A 19,428-nucleotide genomic window follows, 5' to 3' on the forward strand; every position below is an offset into this window, starting at 1 on the left:
CCATCCATAGCCACCTTTTTTGTGCTTTATATAGCAATAAGTGTTTGTTGATACATTGATTGGATGTGCACCATATTCTAAAATGCCATTTAAGAAAAGAGATCAGTTTACAGGAAACACATTGGAATTGTTTCCAGGTTTTGTTTTCCCAGAGTTACGATCTGAAATTATTTGTTACTTTCTCTTGGTGGCAGAATGGGGAGTATTCCTGCTGGTAAAAATAATGTTAAGGAAGAAGGTGGTAAAACAGAAAAGTATTTGGATATTGGGGACAGCTTCCATTGGGAACTCAAATGATATGGGAAGAGAATAAATATTGTTGGGGTGGTTCTGTGTCATGTTCTTATTTTGTTTAGACATTACTTTTCCTTTGGTCACTCTATACGCATCTGTAGTTGAAATTTAAAGCCTTTTTAAATGAGAAGTGGGGATGGGTAAAAATGAGTTTTAGTGGCTGTTGGTTTTATTCTTTTTTTTCCCTAAAGATTTTATTGGGGAAGGGGAACAGGACTTTATTGGGAAACACTGTATACTTCCAGGACTTTTTTCCAAGTCAAGTTGTTGTCCTTCCAATCTTAGTTGTGGAGGGTGCCATTCAGCTTCAAGTTGTTGTACTTTCAGTCTTAGTTGTGGAGGTTGCAGCTCGGCTCCAGGTCCAGTTGCCGTTGCTAATTGCAGGGGGCACAGCCCACCATCCCTTGCGGGAGTCGAAACCGGCAATCTTGTGGTTGAGAGGATGCACTCCAGCCAACTGAGCCATCTGGGAGCTCAGCGGCAGCTCAGCTCAAGGTGTCGTGTTCTATTTTAGTTGCAGGGGGCACTGCTCACTGTCCCTTGTGGGAGTCGAGGAATCGAATTGGCAACCTTGTGGTTGAGAGCCCACACTCCAACCAACTGAGCCATCCGGGAGGCAGCTCAGCTCAAGGTGCCGTGTTCAATCTTAGTTGCATAGGGGGTGCAGCCCACTATCCCTTGTGGGACTCGAGGAATTGAACTGACAACCTTGTAGTTGAGAACCCACTGGCCCATGTGGGAATCGAACCGGCAGTTTTCAGAGTTAGGAGCATGGAGCTCTAACCGCCTGAGCCACCGGGCCAGCACCTGTTGGTTTTACTTTTAATAGACAGCAGAATTTTTAACCTCTTAGGTCAAGAGTATTAGCCACTTATTTATAGCAAGCTTGTGTTGTTATAGTGAGTGGTTGTGGATGTGGGCTTTCAAACAGACCTGGATAAGACCTTGAATGAGGTAGCCAACCATTTACGCTCAGGATGAAAAAATGGGTCTGGGCTGATTAAGCTACACATTGGACATGAGTGTAAAAAATACATTTATATCAACAAAAGTAGCACTAGCTAGTTTCCATGATCCCTTATTTCTAGTTTCTTTTGGTGGTTAACTGTTGTCTATAGCAGAGCCCAAACTATATTTTTGCAGGAATTAAGCTTAAAATAGGCAGTTTAACGTTGTAGTCAGCTGCGGAGCCTCATTTCTCACGTGGCGGTGGCAGGGAAGGCTTTTATTTGTGGATTTCATGGGAGGTTCTGTGGGGCCGACTGGTTTTTTGTTTTTTGTTTTGCAACAATGTGACAGTAAAAAATAATGTTTCTCTCTCTTTAAAAAATCCCTTCAGTTTATAATCATCAGGGATATTGGAATCTGGATTATTTTGTAAGGGAAGGTAGATGGTCATTTAATAAAAACGAAGCCCATTTCCTTCTTTGAGTGGTTAACCTCATGCTGCCCCGAGGTGAAAGCATCTACCTGACTGAGAAAACCCAGCTGGGTCTCATCTGAGAGTGAGTTATTAATTCAACAAATACTCATGGAAACCCTGCTACATGTCTGGCTTTATGCTAGAAGCTGGGGGTAAAGGGTAAGTAAGACAAATTCTGCCCCTGCTGCCTGCAATTTAGGCTGCTTCCCATGTCTCTCCCAGGATCTTTCTCTTTTTAAACTTCTTTATTAAAGGTATACTCATATGCCGTGCAGTATACCCATTTAAAATGTACCATTCACTGGTTATTAGTGTATTCAGAGTTGTGCATACATCACCACAACCAATTCTAGAGTCTTATTACCCCCAAAAGAAATGCCATACCTTTTAGTTCTCACCCCCGATCCTACCCTCCCCTTCAACCTCTGGCAACCACTAATATACTTTCCGTCTCTATGGATTGGCCTTTTCTGCATATTTCATATAAAAGGAATTGTATGTGACCTTTCATGTCTGGCTTATTTCATTGAACATAATGCTTTCAAGGTTAATCTATGTTGTAGTGTACATCAGCACCGTTTCCCTTTTCCTGGCTGAATACTATTCCATTGTATGGATATACCATCTTTTGTTTATCCATTCATCTGTTGACAGGCATGTGGTTATTTCTACCTTTTGGCTATTGTGCATACTGCTGCTATGAACATGTGTGTACAAGTTTTTGCACAAACGTATTCAATTGTCTTGGATCCCCTAGATCTCCTGCCTGTTCCACAGACCTAGGCAGTTACATCACAGAATGTAGAAGGATCAGATATTATGAGAGCATTAAGGAGGGACATGTAGTCCTAATTTAGAAAGACAGGGAGAATTTTCCCTGAGGATGCAATGTCCTAGCTAGAATTGAAAGGATGAATACAAAAGTTTTCAAACTGTAGGTTATGACTCACTAGCAGGTTGTGAAATCAGTTTAGTGAATCCCACAATAACTTTTTTGAGACCTGAACTAAAATAGAGTAGTAAGTATGGAAGAGCATCCCACATGGTAAGGGTAAAGATAGTTACGTACATTTATTTTTGTTAGTGAGCATATAGTTAAGTGTCATGTAAAAAATATTCTGTACTCTAGGTTGCAGTCAGAAAAGGATGAAAACCACTGCTCCAGGAATTTTTGAAAGAGATTCGATTATTAATCTGAAGGGTTAAATATGGCCCTATTAGAAGATGGAGAGAGACAGTGCTAGAAAAGAGGATAACCTAGATATCTGAGGACCTTTTGAGATCTTAAAGTTCTGTGATCTTTATGCTTTTAAAATTCATTTATTCTACATACATTAAAATATCAACCATGTACCTTGACTGTGCTAGATTCTGGGGGCAAATTATAAGTCAGATTTGTATGATCCCTGTTCTTGTGGACTTTGGAATCTGGCAGGGGAGACATAAGTAAAGAAGCAATCAATGATTTGTGGTAAAACATGGTGTATTGAACACAAGACTATCTCTTCTTCTAAAACATCTCTAAAATGAGAAAGCAAAGGAATAAAAAAAGATTCAGTCCTCACAAAAATAGGAGAGTAGGAGAGGGGACTAAGAGCTGAAACCAGATTGTTGAAAGGAGAGGATCACAGACTTTAGAGTAGAGGCAGCTGGACTCTCAGGTCTTAGAGTGGGAGGCCAGTGAGAAGTGACCAGTTAGCCTCATAGAACCCCATGGAAGGGCCCAGGCATTGGAAGCCCAGATCCTACAGCAGTGGCTTTAGGATACGGAGCTGAAAAGCAGGGCATTAGGTGAAGGTCTGTAAGAGCTGTTAAACCGAGTCCCCACCCAACCCATCAGGCTGGAAGGGGGGCCTGCCCCTCCTTTCATCTTACAGGAGATGCCAAGACTATATGGGTAGTGAAGCTGTAAATCATAAGCCATCACCACCCCACCCCCAGGCACAAACCTGAGAGGTAGGACACACATCCACCAGAAACAAGAGCACACTTAGACAAATGAGTCTCAAATGGGGTTGGGGAGAAGGAAGAGGGGAAAGAAGGGTGGGAGTATGCATTCTGAAAAGTTGCCTCAAGGTGATTTGAAGACATTTCCTTCCTACCCCACACTTGCTTCCAGTCACTGATTTTGTTCTAGGAGACATTAGCTGCCTGTCAAACTACTGGTGCCTTATTTTCCTCTTGGTCAATGGAGTACTTTGAATATCCAGGTGTATACTGTGTTTTAGTCATGTGCTGTGTTTCAACAACAACAGCAAAACATTGTCCCATGCCCGGAGAACTTAAAATCTAGTTACTAGTGATTATATAAATTCTAAGTTATATACTTTAAAAATAAGAATACGTTTTATCAAGGTAAAGGGTAATAAAAAACTTTCCCTCAGTCCCATACTGTCGTTACCTCTCATCCCCTCTCATTTTAGGTGTGGCCCAAATAAATTTCAAAGGACCAGATTTATAGTGCCCTTACAGGAGCCTCACCAAAGGCTGGGCTTCCTGTTTGTAGTAAACATACTGAAATTTTGTTTGACTGCTTAGTATCAGAGTATATGTCTTACAAGACGAGATCAGAGAGCTGTTCAGTGGTTAAGATACCAGAGATGATTTCCAAATTTTAGGCATTCTTCTTCCTCTTACTCTACCAATTTGTCCTTTTCTCCTGGGAAAATAGCCAGGATGATTGCAAAACATAAGCTTTAAAAAATACAAACGTTCATGAATGTTAAGAATGTAAACTGAAGGCCACACCCATAAATGAATGTGGAATTTTAATTTTAATTCCTAACACTTTTTTCCTCAAATGGGTGATAAATCTCTTTAATTGAAGATATTTACTTGCTTGGGAGATTAATAGTCTGATGTGGAAACTTCTTTTTTAGAGTTTATATGTTTTTTTGAGGGTGTGTCATTCAGTCTTATTATTGGGATATCTTTTGCAACTTCCATCCCTACCCTTTTTCACATTACTTTTTTTCTTTTCCCTAAGAAGTTACTGAGTATAATTGTTTGAAATGTTGCATTATTTAAGGAAACAGCTGGCAGATCTCTCTAATGTCCCACCTCTGTTCCTGCCAGGGCCTGAAACTTCCTTTGCATGACTCAGTGAACAAAAGCCAGGGGAGAGGAATGACTGGAGAGGAGAAGAAACCCTTGTTTCGCTTTCTTAGCTGCAAACGGATTTTGTGAGGTTTTTCATCAATTACATTGTTTCCTTTAGTGGTCACAGCAAGTGATGAACTCAAAGAAATGTCTTCTCAAATTGGCCTGCAAGAACTCTGAGAAAGACTGTCTCTGAGCTGGGTTTACCTCCCATATTTTCAGTTTGCAGTTAATTTTTCTTTTTTGCTTGGGAATACAGTTAGTTATCTCCTTAAGTGTGGGAATGATTAATTTAAGAGAAAACAAACTGCACTTAGATTTCCAAATTGGGTGACCTAAATATTTGCCCCGAGTGAGAGAAGTGTCCTTTCCTCCTCCACTCTTCATGTGCCAGAACTGTAGCCTGTCTTGGGGGATGGCCTTCTTCTGGGGCTCAGGAACTTTTCCACAGACCTGGCTCCCGGGGAGTGACTTGTTTCCCTGAGGCTTATTCTTTCCTTGGCCAAGTTTCTTCCCTAATCATTTTATATTTTTAGTGCCAGTGTACAGTTGGGTCTACAAGGCTGTAGGTATAGTGGATAGAAAGGGCACCTGGCCTAACACCTATCTGGATGGATGATGTTGTCAATCAGAGGGTGCTAAGGTGAGCCGTGGCTTGCACAAAGGGGCAGGACCCTTTGCCCAGGGCCCACAGTTCACCAGTTAGCACTCCAGTTAACAGTGAGTGAGGACAAAGACCTGCTTGTGTGTATTTCTAAGATCTTTAGAACTTTGCCCAGGGAAAGTAGTTTTTTTTTTTTTTTTTTAAGGTTATTTGGGAGAAACCAGAAGTAGTATATTTAAAAATAGTTGTCTTGAACTTTAAAGTAAATGTGTTTAGGGCTTGCTTTTCTGGAGGTTGGCCAGTTCTCCCCTATCAATGATTTCTTTCACCACTTGGAATGGGCCCAAGAAACCAAAGGATGTAAAACATGGGAGGAATTTTGCTAAAGTAGGCCTGGGCGAAACTTGGAGGGGAAGAGAGAATGAAAACTATTGAGTCTAAAGAGATTTTTAAATTATACGTCAATTCTATGTTTTCTTTTCAGTTGATCTTTTTCTAATTACAGTAGTTCAAACATTTGAACGTAGAGAGAAATATGCAGATTAAGAACGTGAAGAATTCCAGAGGCAGTCTGAACTGCTAATTAGGTCTTTTTCTGCCTGAATTTTAAAGCCAGCTTTTCTTTTTTTTTAAAAAAAATGTGTGTATGTGTGTATTCACAATTATAGTAGTCAACCTAAGTTTTGCTACGCTTCCCTGACAATATCTCTGGTATATCCATGTTGTTTCCTGTTGTGTCCAACTGTTTCCTTAACGGACTCTTTTTCATCCAATCAACAATCAAGCATGCACTTGGCTTTATGGCAAGAATTGGCTATGATACAGATGGATGTACTGTATATAACTGCCTAAAAGAACTCCTATATTTATGATGGTTAGATTTTGCCTACAGATTTAAGGTTTTACTGTAAGAACTGATATGATTTAGAATCAGAAAATAGCAGCAAAGTCTTAGAGGGGCTGAAAAGCATCACTGACTCAGAATGTTACGGAGGAACAGTACTTCAGAGAGTGTGTGCCACTGCTTTGTTGAATGAAGGACAAAAAGAAAAATTAATAGCTCCAGCTTATTAAAGGATTGGTATATGCAGTACCATATGAAGTAATAATTATTTTAGTCTTCAACAATAACTGTGAGGTGGTTCCTATTATTATCTCCATTTTACAGGTGAAGAAACCAAATCTCCATTTTATAGGTGAAGAAATTATAGGTGGCTTTCAGAGCTCATTTCCTTAAAGCAATTTTAAGGAAAATTTCCTCGTCCATCCTGCCTAGACCTCAGAACCCTGTGGTGCAGTGAGATTTTCTCTTGACACCAATTCAGCCTCAGCGTTTCTCCTTTGTTTTGGTAGGTATACTCCTACCTCTTGTCATTCATTGCTCCCCATTTGAGAATGGTGGGTGCTCCCCAGTTATAAACATTCCCCTGCAGAGCCAGCAGTTTGCACTCTGTTGCCCTCTCCACTGTCCACCCTACGGCTTCCCCAAATATCCACCATGTAGTGAAGGGTACCAGCCTCCTCTGTACAAGTTCTTTCCTTTTTTTCTCTCTAGCCTCTCCCCGCCCCCGCCTCCCCTCCCCCACATTTTCTGTGTGTTTCTCTCAAGGGAGTTTAGTTAATTCCATCTCAGGTAATCTCTTATTCTCTGACAAAATCCATTCTTTCTTTCACACCTTTGTCAAACGAAGGTGCCACTTCCCTTAAATTGGTGATTGCTAGGATCTAATTCAACAGTATTCTGAACCTAATTTTCCTTTCACTGTGCTCATTCAGAGTTAGATACAACGGAATTAAAAGAAAAAGAAACAGATACTGTGTAGCTCTTGCTACCCAAAGTGTGGTCCATGGATCAACTTCATTGCATCATTGGGGAGCTGCTCAGAAGGGCAGACTCAGCCCCCCACCCCTGCATTCTAGCAAAGTCTGCAGGTGATCATATGCACATAGTCTTTAGGAAACACTGTGCATTATTCTGTACTTTATTCCCCCCCCCCCCACCTCCGCCTTTTTTTTAAAGACTACATGTTAAGACTTGGTCACAGCTGAAATCTTTCAATGTCGTTAGTAGTGATGCTGGTACTGATGAGGTTTGTGGATGACATTAAACTGAGAAATGTTTTTTAGCAGAAGCTGAGAACTGCTTCTAACAACTGGAGAGATAGACTTGAAAGTAGCTGTAATTAATGAGTGATTAAAACAAGTTAAAATTCTACAGGGAGCACTGGCTGCCCACTGAGACGTCAGGTAGAGGAAGGAGTGGTGGCCCCACACATTCAGGCTCTGCATTTGTCAGGAAACACTGTCCGTGCCAGCATCCACAGTCCTCACTGTCCTCTGGTGTGTGCACAGCATGCCCCGCAGGTACTGACAGGGCCTCAGTTTTGAATTGTCTAAATGATTCTGGATGAGATCATATTCCAAAGGACTAATTATTAAATCTTCATCGTGGTGCTACCTTTGAATCATGTTAGGTTAGCAGTGCACCTGGAGGTGCATTCCCTCTGTCCTGGAGGGGTTTTTCTAGGGGTAAGATTTCTTAGTAGGCAGAGGGAGAAGTTTTGAAGACTGTTTCTGCCATTTAAAAACTAAAAACTGTCATTGAGGAGACCGATTATTTTACTTTCTCTCATTCATATTGCCCTTGGTGGGACAAGCTCCTCTCAAAGTTGAGTTAGGACCGTTTTCTTCTATGTGCTCCCTTTTATTAGATAATGAGAGCTATAACTCATATTATTTCTGTGTTCTTCTTGTGTTCCGGGAAGCTCCTGGAAGTTTTGTTTTCTCTGTACTAGAATCTTCCCTTTTACTTAGGTCTTCCAATTCTCCTTTCATCTTTTCCTCCTTGTCTTCTACGTCTTGTTTTAATAGTTTGTTTTTTAGACTCTGCATTTTATTTTAAGTCATCTCAGATCCCCTGTGGAAGTAGTGAGGGAATCAATATTAAAGAAACCAGGAAGCATCTATTTGTTCCTGCTTTGTGAACTCTCCCTTGCTGGAGCATCTTCCACTTGCAGGACTCTGGGCTTGGTATGTGTCAGACCAAGCAATGTCTAATGCAGTTCTGTCTGAATTGAAAAGTGTAGAGGATTTGGGCAGGAAAAAGATGTCTGTGGGAAATATGGCTCTGGCAACTGTGTGCACAGTGGGTTGGAAAGGTAGCAGCAGGGTGGTACCTTGGCTGCTGTCTGGTGGTCTCAGACTGGAGCGTCTGCAGTGACATTGGAAAGGAGGAATGGGGAGATGTGAAAGGCCTTCTGGTGACAAAATCAACTGATCTGGGCGATTGGTTTGGTGCAGAGAGCAAAGAAAAGGGAAGACTGTATGATTCTGATTCTCAGGCCTTGATATTGCCTTAAGACAATACTCTTCAGATTTTGGTGTTCTTTTCTCGTATTTGGGGAACCTGATAAAGGCTTGGGCCAGCAGAATTTTTTTTTAAATTAAAGTTTATTGAGGTGACAATTGTTAGTAAAGTAACAGATTTCAGGTGTACAATTCTGTAATACATATCTATATATCACATTGTGTGTTCACCACTCAGAGTCAGTTCTCCTTCCATCACCATATATTTGATCCCCTTTACCCTCATCTACCACTTCCTCCCCCCTTACCCTCTGGTAACCACTAAACTATTGTCTGTGTCTGTGAGTTTTTGTTTCTTTATTTGTTTGTCTTGTTCTTTTGTTGTTTTCAGTTTTATATCCCACATATCAATGAAATCATAGGGTTCTCTACTTTTTCTGTCTGATTTATTTCACTCAGCATAATAATCTCAGGATCCATCCATGTTGTTGCAAATGGTACTATTTCATCTTTTCTTATGGCAGAATAGTATTCCATTGTGTATATATACCACATCTTCTTTATTCAATCATCTATTGAAGGACACTTTGGTTGTTTCCATATATCTTGGCCACCATAAATAAACCTGCAATGAACATCGGAGCATATATATCTTTACCGATAAATGTTTTCAGATTTTTTGGATAGGTACCCAGGAGAGGAATCCCTGGGTCAAATGGTAATCCTATTCTTAATTTTTTGAGGAACCTCCACACTGCCTTCCATAGCGGCTGCACCAGTCTGCATTCCCACCAACAGTGTATGAGGGTTCCTTTTTCTCCACAGCCTCTCCAACACTTGTTACTATTTTTCTTGTTGATGATAGCCATTCTGACTGGGGTGAGGTGATATCTCATTGTGGTTTTGATTTGCATTTCTCTGATGATTAGTGATGTTGAACATTTTTTCGTATGTCTATTGGTCATTTGTATGTAGAATTAATTTTTTTAAAAATCCTTTTTGAGCTGTTTGTTATAAATCCTACTGTGGGAATGTGAAGTGGCTGTAAAAGGCACATAACCTGTTGTTCCCTTTCTTCTGCTCACAAACCACTTGGGGTGGGGTGGACTTGAATTTCCCAAGCAAGACTCATCTCATTCTTTGGGATCCCCCTTTTCTAATACTACTTGTTGATCTGCAGTTAAGTCTTGGGTCTGAAGCCTAAGGAAGTGTTTTTGAGGTAGCCACCCAGGACGCTCTGCCTGGCAGTCCAGTTAGGTGGTGGCATTTGTAACACACGGCTGCCCTGGAGTGCCCGGATGTCAGCCCAGCTTTCATGGTGCAGAGAATCCAGTCCGATCTCCTGAAGGCTGTTGTTTACCTGGGTTTGTGAGGTGCTCAACAGGGACACAGGTGCCACCAGAGAAGGCTGAAATACTTTTTCTTTTGACCTGAAATGGGATCTGGAAAAACCTCAGAATTAGTAAAGCCTTAATGAATACCAAAATTGCAAAATTGTGTTTATCTGAGGCTGGAGTCGTTGACTTCCATTAGCTCTTTGTCCATAAATGAAGCTACTTAGTGTAGATGTTGGAAGGTGAATCAAATGGGAAGGAGTTGCTGTGCTTGTAACAGCTGAGAACATTGACTCCTTTTAAGGGGTTCTGGTCTAGCCCTACAGAAGCCATGTTTCTTTGAAAATAAGACCTAACCAGGAAATAAGCCCTAACATGATTTTTCAGGATGATGTCCCCTGAACATAAGCCCTAATGTGTCTTTTGGAGCAAAAATTAACATAAGACTCGGTCTTATTTTTGGGGAAACACGGTATATGTGGAGTAAGCTAATTAGACAATTGAATCATCCTGGTTTATTCATCAGAGGAGTCTGCTGCTTTGTAGCCTGTCCTGAGCTTTACTTGGCTGATTTCTTGCTCTGACTTCTGTGAATGTTTGCAAGTAACAAAATAACATTTATTATTCACACTTTTAAAATCATAGAAGTACTTTCTGGTTATTTTGTCCAGTTTTTGTGACAGCTCGTTTATGGATATTCACTTAATCAAACGTTTGGAGGTTGGGACTGTTGCATTTATCTCACATCCCCACTGCTAAAAAGCCCAGGTTGCTCACTCTCTTATTTTATCCCCCCCCATCTATACTTTTCACATATAACTCATCATATTATAAAAGGTTAAAAGATGGTTCAGGATTTAGGGCAGTTTAGTTTTCTAGCCCAGAACAGAAAGATGGAAGACCAGTGATCAATTGTGGGAATTGACCATTATGGCAGAAGGAAAAAGGCACAGAGAAAACAGAAAGAAGACATGACTGTCTGTCTGTCATTCTAGGTCTTTAGATCCCCAGTTTGCAAGCCCATGGCTCAGATAAAACTCCAGGTAATCATGAATCATGGAAGTTACCCTATTTAATGCCTCACTAGGGAACAGGCCTGTGGGAACATCTTACCCAGTCTATAGCTGCCACAGATGGTGGAGGAGACTTGGGCCACTCCTGAAGGGAGATCCTCCTGCTGTCACTTACAGAGCTGGGGACGCCCTGACCAGTGTCATGGCATTCCTAATTTAAGGTACTAATTATGTTGAAGAGTCTGATACCTCGAGATTCAATACATTTTTCTTCTTCTTCTTCTTCTTCTTCTTCTTCTTCTTCTTCTTCTTCTTCCTTCTTCCTTCTTCCTTCTTCCTTCTTCCTTCTTCCTTCTTCCTTCTTCCTTCTTCCTTCTTCCTTCTTCTTTTTTTTTGGCTCAAACACATATGTCTGTTGGTAGAGGGACTATTGGAGCAAAGGTCTCTTAGTAGATACCTTGATCAGAAGAAAGCAAGAAGTAAGTTCCTGATCAAGAATTACAGCAAATTTTTGCAGAATGGTTGAACATGTTGCAGCAATTCCCGTGAGTCATGGTTTCTCATATGTGACTGTATCTTGTTCTCATTTATTTAATAAACATTTGAGTATTTCCTGTGAGCCGAGCCCTTTCTAAGTGTTGGAAATATAGCAGCAAGCAATTCTAGTGGGAAGATGGCCAGTGAACAGTTATATAAACATAAAAAGTATCTGTTAGTAGCAGAGCCAGGAGTATAAGAGTCAGAGTGTGGCCTGGAGTGCTATTTTAGATGTGATAGTTGGGGAAGTTTGGGGCATTTAATGGAGACCTCTGAAGTGAGGGAGAAAGCATTCCAGATAAGGGCACAAGTGTTAGTGTAGGTGCTCAAGTGGAGGTGTATGTGGCCTGATCCAGGAAGTACAGGTGAACCCATAGAAGGTGTCTGGGGCTGAGAGGAGGAGTGAAGGAAGCGGGATTGGGCGGGGGGAAGGGGTCACAAGGGGCCACACAGCACTTTGGGGCCCCTTAGCTCACCAGATGTTTTCCTCTTGGTTTGTTTTGTAGCCGTATGCCTTTGTGGCAACATTAGTTCTAGATTGATAAATAATAGGAAAATAGAAATTTCTCTATAAAATTTACTTTTCTGGAAAATGTAGTGTTTTTGCTTAGCCCTCAGTTGTTGATGTTTATAGTCTCTCTCTCTCTCTACAAAAAAAATGTCTCTTTCTCCTGTTACATTCATTCTTTTTAAATTATTATTATTATAAAAAGACAACATAAATTACCATTTTTATAATTTTTAAGCATGTAGTTCAGTATTGTTAATTTATATACATATTGTTGTGCAACAAACCTCTGGAAAAGGTTTCCAGAACTTTTTCATCTTGCAAAACTGAAACTGTATATGCACTGAACAGCAACTCCTCTTTCCCTGTCCCCTCAGTGCTTGGCAACTACCATTCTACGTTCTGTTTCTAAGAGTTTTTTACTACTTTAGATGTCTCATAAGATAAGCAGAATCATTGTCTTTTTGAGATAACTTATTTCATTTAGTATAATATCCTCAAGGTTCATCCATGTTGTAGCATGTGACAGGACTTTCTTGTTTAAGGATGAATGATATTCCATTGTATGTGTGGACCATGTTTTCTTTGTCCATTCATCCGTCGATGGACATTTGTGTGACTTCTGCCTCTTGGCTGTTATTTTCTTTTGAACCCTGCTTGCATTAGGCACTGTTAGAGGCCCTGGGATAGGAAATTAATATGGCTCAGGTATGACCCTCAAGGATGTCATAGTGCAGTCAAAGAGAAAGCAAGTAAGTGAACTATTTCCATCAAGTCTAAGAAGAGCTATGGTGTAGGTAAACCCAGAGAGTGGCATTTGGTCTACATTTACTACACAAAACTAAGTTTTGAGAAAAAATGAGAATTAGATTAGGATAATGGCCAATGGAGGGTTTGCTAGGCAAGGAGCATGAGGGGAAAAAAATTAGTTACAGGATTGCAAGAGGTGAGAATGTGGGGAGTGGTGAGAAATGTAGGTGGAAGCATAAACCGCAGCTGGGATAAACATCCCGGAAGGTCTCATGTGCCCTACTAAAGAATGTGGAGATTTTCTTGAGGGCCACTGGAAGCTGTTAGAGGATTTTAAGCAGTAAAGGGGATAACAGGCTTTCCTTTTAGGAGAAATATACTAGTGGCAGTGTGATTATAGAACATTGTTGCAAATGTCTTTAATAGTATTCTTTGACTTATTCCTTGCTCAATAAATATTTGCTTAATGAACAAGCATGGGATAGGCCTTTTATCAGGGATCAGAGATGATCAGACACTATTTTGGGGGTTAGAGTACAGATTCTGATGAGCTTTGTGTTAATTTGCCTGATTTATTGCTGTGTATCTATGGAGACCAATTCCCTGAGCTGTGCTGTGGGATAGATTTCCATTATCTGTGTGGTGGAGAATTACTTGAATATTTGCCATTATGAAAGTGTGTTGACATATTGTCATATACCATGAGCTGTTTAATCTGGAGATATTTGTAAAAGTGTCATCTGGTGCGAAGGCTGATATATAATTATCTTTTTAAAAAAGTACTGGAAAAGACAATCCAGTTCCAGATTTCAGGGTTCTGCTTGTGGGTCTGTTTTTTGTTTTTGTGGAAATGATTTGTGTTTAGTGGCATTCCCACCCTCCACCCCCAGCTCTTATATGGTATTGTTTTGACTTGTTTGGAAGATAATATACCTTAATGAGACTGATTCAACTAATCTTGGAAGTTGGTTTGTTTATGTTAGCTAGAAATTTGAAGTCATTGCCTTCTTCTACTACAAAGTTTATTCATTCATTTGTCCATCCATTTATACAATAGAAATTTACTGAGTGTGTACTGGGTAGCAGGCACTAGGCTTAGTATACTGCAAATATGATAGGTATCGCTTGGCTGGCCATCTAGGCAGTGAGGGAGACAAAGTAAATGTATAAACACATACACTAATTGTGGCAAAGCTGGAAACTATTGAAAAGGGTCTAATGATAGGGAATTTGGGGTAGGGGGCTATGTAGGGTAGTTAGATGAGACATTTTTTGAGGTGGTGGCATTTAAGATGAGGCTTGAAGGAAAAGAGAACAGTCTTGTAAAGAGTGAGGGGAAAGGGCTTCTAGGCAGATTCCACAAAATGTGCAAAGGCCCTGAAGAAGCTTATGGTTTTAGGGGGACTAAAAAGGCAATGAAGCTAGAGAATAAGGATTGGAGAAGTCATGCTGGACCACTTGTGGTAACTAAGGAATTTGGATTTTATTTTTAAATAGGAAAATAATGTAATCAGATATGTTTAAAATGATTACTGAAACTGCTTAAGTACAGGATAAACTGTGGGAGGTGAGACACTGGGAAAACCAGTGATTAGGGCGTTCCTGTGTAGTGGAGGTAAGATAAAGTGGCTTGGTATAGGGCAATGATTGGTCTGAGGACTGACAGTGTCACAATCACCTAGGAACTTACTAGTAATACACAGTCTCAGCCTTATCGCAGACCCACTGGATCAGAAACTCTGGGTTTGGGACTCAACAGCCTATCTTTAACAAGCCTTCCAGGTAATCTGATGCACAGAAATATTTGAGAACCACTGGTGTCAGGATTGTTGGAGGGATGGTAAAGGTGGACTGATTTGGGGTATGTTTGTAGTAGAGAAATGATAGGACTTGCACATGGGAGTTGAGCAAAAAGGAATCAGTAGTGAGTTTGAGTAACAGTGTAGGTAGGGGCCTTATTTAGTGTGATAAGGGAAACTGATGGGGGTGAGAAAGGACATAACCTTTGAACACATTATGTTTGGGATGTCTTTGCAACTACCCAGTGAAGATGTTAAGCTGTTGATGGCAAGATGAGTGTGTAGCCCAGAGAAAAGAGTTGGTTTCCAGAAAGATGTTTGGGCCTTTCCAGTGTCCAGGGAGAATTTAAAGCCATTAGGATAGATGTGGTCTCACCTAGGGTGGCAGCACAGAGAGGGAGAGAGATAGGGAGAGGAAAAGGGAGCGGTATAGAGAGAGAGAGAGAGAGAGAGAGAGAGAGAGAGAGAGAGAGAGAGAGAGAGAGAAACAAGAACATGCGCCCAAAAGACTAAGCCAGGGTGAACTCTATTTCCAGAGGAGCATGAACCAGCAGAGGAACAGGAAGAACAGCCAGTGAGAAAAGAGACCCAGGGAAATGTTGTCATCAGGAAATGTTTCAGGAAGGACAGAGTGGTTAACTGCTGATACGTGGGAGTTGCCTCTGGGGAATCAGGTCTGAAGCTTAGGCATGGGTAACTGCACACTCACTTTCTTTGGCTCTTCAGTGAAATTGAAAGAAAAATTCAAGGATCAACTTGATCTGCCTCAGGGATTTTAGATTAGAAGAAACCATAGAAACACAGCCCCGATTTTGTATTTACAAGTTTTCCAAACAGTGAGTTTTCATTGATTACTCTGGCTCCCCTCTGGCTGTTCCTTGCTCTGTACAAACTCTGAATGAGCATTTTGTAGTCCTGAAAAGGAGCAGTAATATGGGCCTCCACAGCCAGGCATATTTTCTTATATTACTATATTTAAACTAATATTCAAGATTAGGAAAAAAGATTTCCTGGCCTCAAATGTAACAGACTGCAATAAAAATGATACTGGTTATTGATACAGGCTACTATGTGCATCATGTTGTTTTTGAGTCCAAATTCTTGGAATTGACAGGCCTTTAGTTATCTGCCACTCAGCATATTTACATTGATTAGTAAGAAGAAGAATAAAAAAGAGATTTATAACTTGTGTATCTCTTCAAGCTTCTGTTGGGTATGGTCAGTATTTAAGAATTTACTTTTCACACTTTGGGTCATAGACTATAAAATATTGGGGCTTGAGTGGTAGGATGTGGGCTTGGGGAGAGGAATGAACATTTGAGTACTATTTGCATTTGAACTATTGAGCCAGGGTCTTTAGATTTATTATTTCATCTGATCCCTTCCATGAGGTAGGTGGCATTTCCCCATTGGTAGATGAGGAAATGAGCAAATAAACAAAGCTACTATTAAAACTCAAGTTTAAAATGAATCTTTCTTCTGTGGTGAGCTCGTGTGGGGAAGAGTGTGTATGGGGTGGTGGTGTGGGGACAGGGCTCAAAGAGTGGTGTGCATCAAGGTAAGCAGACTAATCTGAAAGGGATAAATCACTAATGAGATTCTTTAAAGGAGACTGAACTACAGCAAGGAACTTCAGTTTAGTTTTACTGACAAGCACTGCGTAGAACAGAAAGGACCTTAAAGGCTGCTGATATAGGCATATTCTAGATAGTGCTGAGAATCTTTTTTTTTTTTTTTTTTTTTTTGTTTAAGATTTTATTGGGGAAGGGGAAAAGGACTTTATTGGGGAACAGTGTGTACTTCCAGGCCTTTCTTCCAAGTCAAGTTGTTGTCCTTTCAATCTTAGTTGTGGAGGGTGCCATTCATTCAGCTTCAAGTTGTTGTCCTTTCAGTCTTAGTTGTGGAGGGCGCAGCTCAGCTCCAGGTCCAGTTGCCATTGTTAGTTGTAGGGGGCACAGCCCACCATCCCTTGCGGGAGTCGAAACCGGCAATCTTGTGGTTGAGAGGATGCACTCCAACCAACTGAGCCATCTGGGAGCTCAGCGGCAGCTCAGCTCAAGGTGCCGTGTTCAATTTGGTGCCGTGTTCAATTTTAGTTGCAAGGGGCACTGCCCACCATCCCTTGCGGGAATCGAGGAATCGAACTGGCAACCTTGTGGTTGAGAGCCTGCGCTCCAACCAACTGAGCCATCTGGGAGGCAGCTCAGCTCAAGGTGCCGTGTACAATTTTAGTTGCAGGGGGTGCTTCCCACCATCCCTTGCGGGAGTCGAGGAATCAAACTGGCAACCGTGTGGTGGAGAGCCCACTGGCCCATGTGGGAATCGAACTGGCAGCCTTCGGAGTTAGGAGCATGGAGCTCTACCCACCTGAGCCACCGGGCCGATCTGATAGTGCTGAAAATCTTAAAGCTGCTACAGACCCAGAGCTCCTTTGGGCATTTCATTAAAAGCTTTCTTTGTACTTTGATGTCATTTCTTTCCCTGTGTGTGCATATTTAATTTATTTACCGTTTCTTCCCTATAGCATTGCGAGGCCTTGTTTCTTTTCTACAGAAGTTGTATTTCCCTGAGTTCAGATGTCACACCCTCCTCTCCGTTTCTCTCTCAGATTCCACTAGGAACTGTGGATTGGTATCTCTTTTTCTCCCAGAGTTGTCTTTGGTCCCGTCGGCGTTTTGGTGCACTTCCTCAGAGCCTCGGTTTGCCATCACCTCTCCCCAGGCTCCTGGTGGAAACAGTGCTTGAGGTAATTAAACTGAAATGTGTGGGGAATAAAAAACTCTCCTGGAATGATGAGCTATAGACAAAACTCATGTTAGTTAACGGGGACATTTTAATCCAGCTGTTCTGAGCAGGGGTCATTGAGTCTTGGGCTCTACAATTGGTGCCAGCCTCAGGAGGGTCAGATGTATTCCCAGTCACAAAAGGTCTTTCAGTTATGTTGGAGAAGACAACGTTCATAAGAATCAGTGGGCCATTTAAAATGATAATGGGTAACTTAGGCCTAAAGCTGATGCCACAAGCTAGTGGCATGCAGCCTGTTTTAACACCCTTTAAGAATATGGTGTTTAAACGAAATTAGTTACCAACATTTTCACATTCAGAGATTTCAGTCATAAATCTCTATTCTGGCCATTCTTGAAGAGACCTCTTAGACCACAGAACATTAGGCTGTATTTGTGCCTCACAGGGTTGGGAAGAGCTGTGCCTGAGCCCTTTCAGCTCTCTCCAGCTCCTCAGCACCCAAGGTGCCCTAATGTTCTAATTGACCATGAAGCCAGGGTTGGCCACCATTTGTCACTGTCCTCAACACTGTTGTTTTCCATCTAGCCTCTTTTCACAATGCCACCTCGGCCTCTGTATATATTTATGTTCTCTGACCCTCATCCTAAGTGATCAGGAAATGACACAGTTAGAAGTTTGTATTATCCTTGCTTCTGGAGAAATTGAATAAGAGATTGGATTACCTCTTCAGTCATACCTAAATGCAGATTTTTTCTTGTTTCTGACAGAATTTTTCAAAATACTGAAAGTATTTCAGTTGTTGTAGGTGCATGTTTGTGTGTTTTGAAAGTTGAATTGAGAAAAACAATGAGAATAGAAATGGGATGTTTTTACCCCAAAGAGTAGTTCAGATTTTTCAGTGATGGGAGGATATTTGGGAAGTTTCAATCCCCAGACTGGGCATTAGCTCACAGTTAGTAATCCAAGCAGGCATTCTTTGATGTTAGTTGTTTAATGGTGATCTGACGAAAAGAATGTTTGTGCACACTGCGGTACACTGTTGTAGGGCAGGAAACTGAAGATCGGGAGAAGAGTTTCATTTTGCATTTAGGTCAGTAAACACCAATCCGATGCCTATGATGTGTCAAACTCTGTGGTGCTGCCAAGGGTATGAAGACAAGTAAGACAAAGAAAACATGCAGATGTTAACGGATAATTTCAGTATCACCTGGTAAAAGGTGCCCACAGTGCTGTGGGATGACAGGCTTGCTCTTGACCTCACTCAGGACCAGAGGGATGATCCCCAGGGAAGTAGATGCCCATTTTGAGCCTTGAAGGCTGAGTAAGAGTTGGCCAGGCAGTGACAAGTGGGAAAGGACTTAAAGGATGCAATGCAGCCTGGAAACTGGAGGGGCTGAGCCATGGAGGGCTCTGTGGAAACATTTGGGGAGCCCCAAAAGAAGAGTAGACATGATCAGATTTACGTCTTGACTGTAGTGTGTTAACTGGATGGCAGTGTGACAGGAATGGAGGCTGGAAGACCAGGAAAATTGTAGCCAAGTCTGAAGATCCTTTCTGGTTTTAGAAGACAAGTGAAGATGGACCCTGAAATGGCCCAGGCCATGATTTACCTTCGACCTTAGGTGAGACACTTCTTTGAGGTGCTGGCTCTTTGCCATTGTGAAGGATTGGCTCAGATGTTCCATCATAGACTTAAAAAGATTGCAGATGGGTGATCGATTTTATAATTTTTCTGAGCTCTTAAATTATAGTTTATAGTCATATTTTTTTTTGAGGGGAGGGAACTTGTTTTAACATATTTTGATAAAGGTTTGCAGAAGTGAATCATGTTTATCAAGATAAATTATATAAGAAGTTTGTTTGATTATAACATTGTTTCAGTGGGCAGTCACTTTTCAACAGGAAGAAGAAAGCTTCCTGGGAGGAGACACACAGCACTCTCTCTTGCCCATGAGGACCCTGAGGAATGAAGCGTTACCACTACTCACACTGTGGCTAGTTAATTGTTGGCCTCTG

The 19,428-nt window shown here is 41.2% G+C and overlaps 1 protein-coding gene across 9 annotated transcripts in view; it reads left to right on the forward strand.

Annotated features, from left to right (window-relative positions):
- Window positions 1-19,428, forward strand: part of CARMIL1 (capping protein regulator and myosin 1 linker 1) — a 381,971-nt gene that overhangs the window by 38,275 nt on the left and 324,268 nt on the right. For 2 of the 9 annotated variants that reach the window (XM_081026678.1, XM_081026677.1), the window contains exon 3: window positions 17,276-17,413. The exons of the other annotated variants lie outside the window; for them this stretch is intronic. In XM_081026678.1, coding sequence (XP_080882804.1) covers window positions 17,276-17,413 — 138 coding nt within the window. The remainder of the gene's footprint in view (window positions 1-17,275; window positions 17,414-19,428) is intronic. 9 annotated transcript variants of the gene reach the window in all.

Source organism: Rhinolophus hipposideros, assembly GCF_964194185.1.
Source record: "Rhinolophus hipposideros genome assembly, chromosome: 19".
Lineage (NCBI taxonomy): Eukaryota > Metazoa > Chordata > Mammalia > Chiroptera > Rhinolophidae > Rhinolophus > Rhinolophus hipposideros.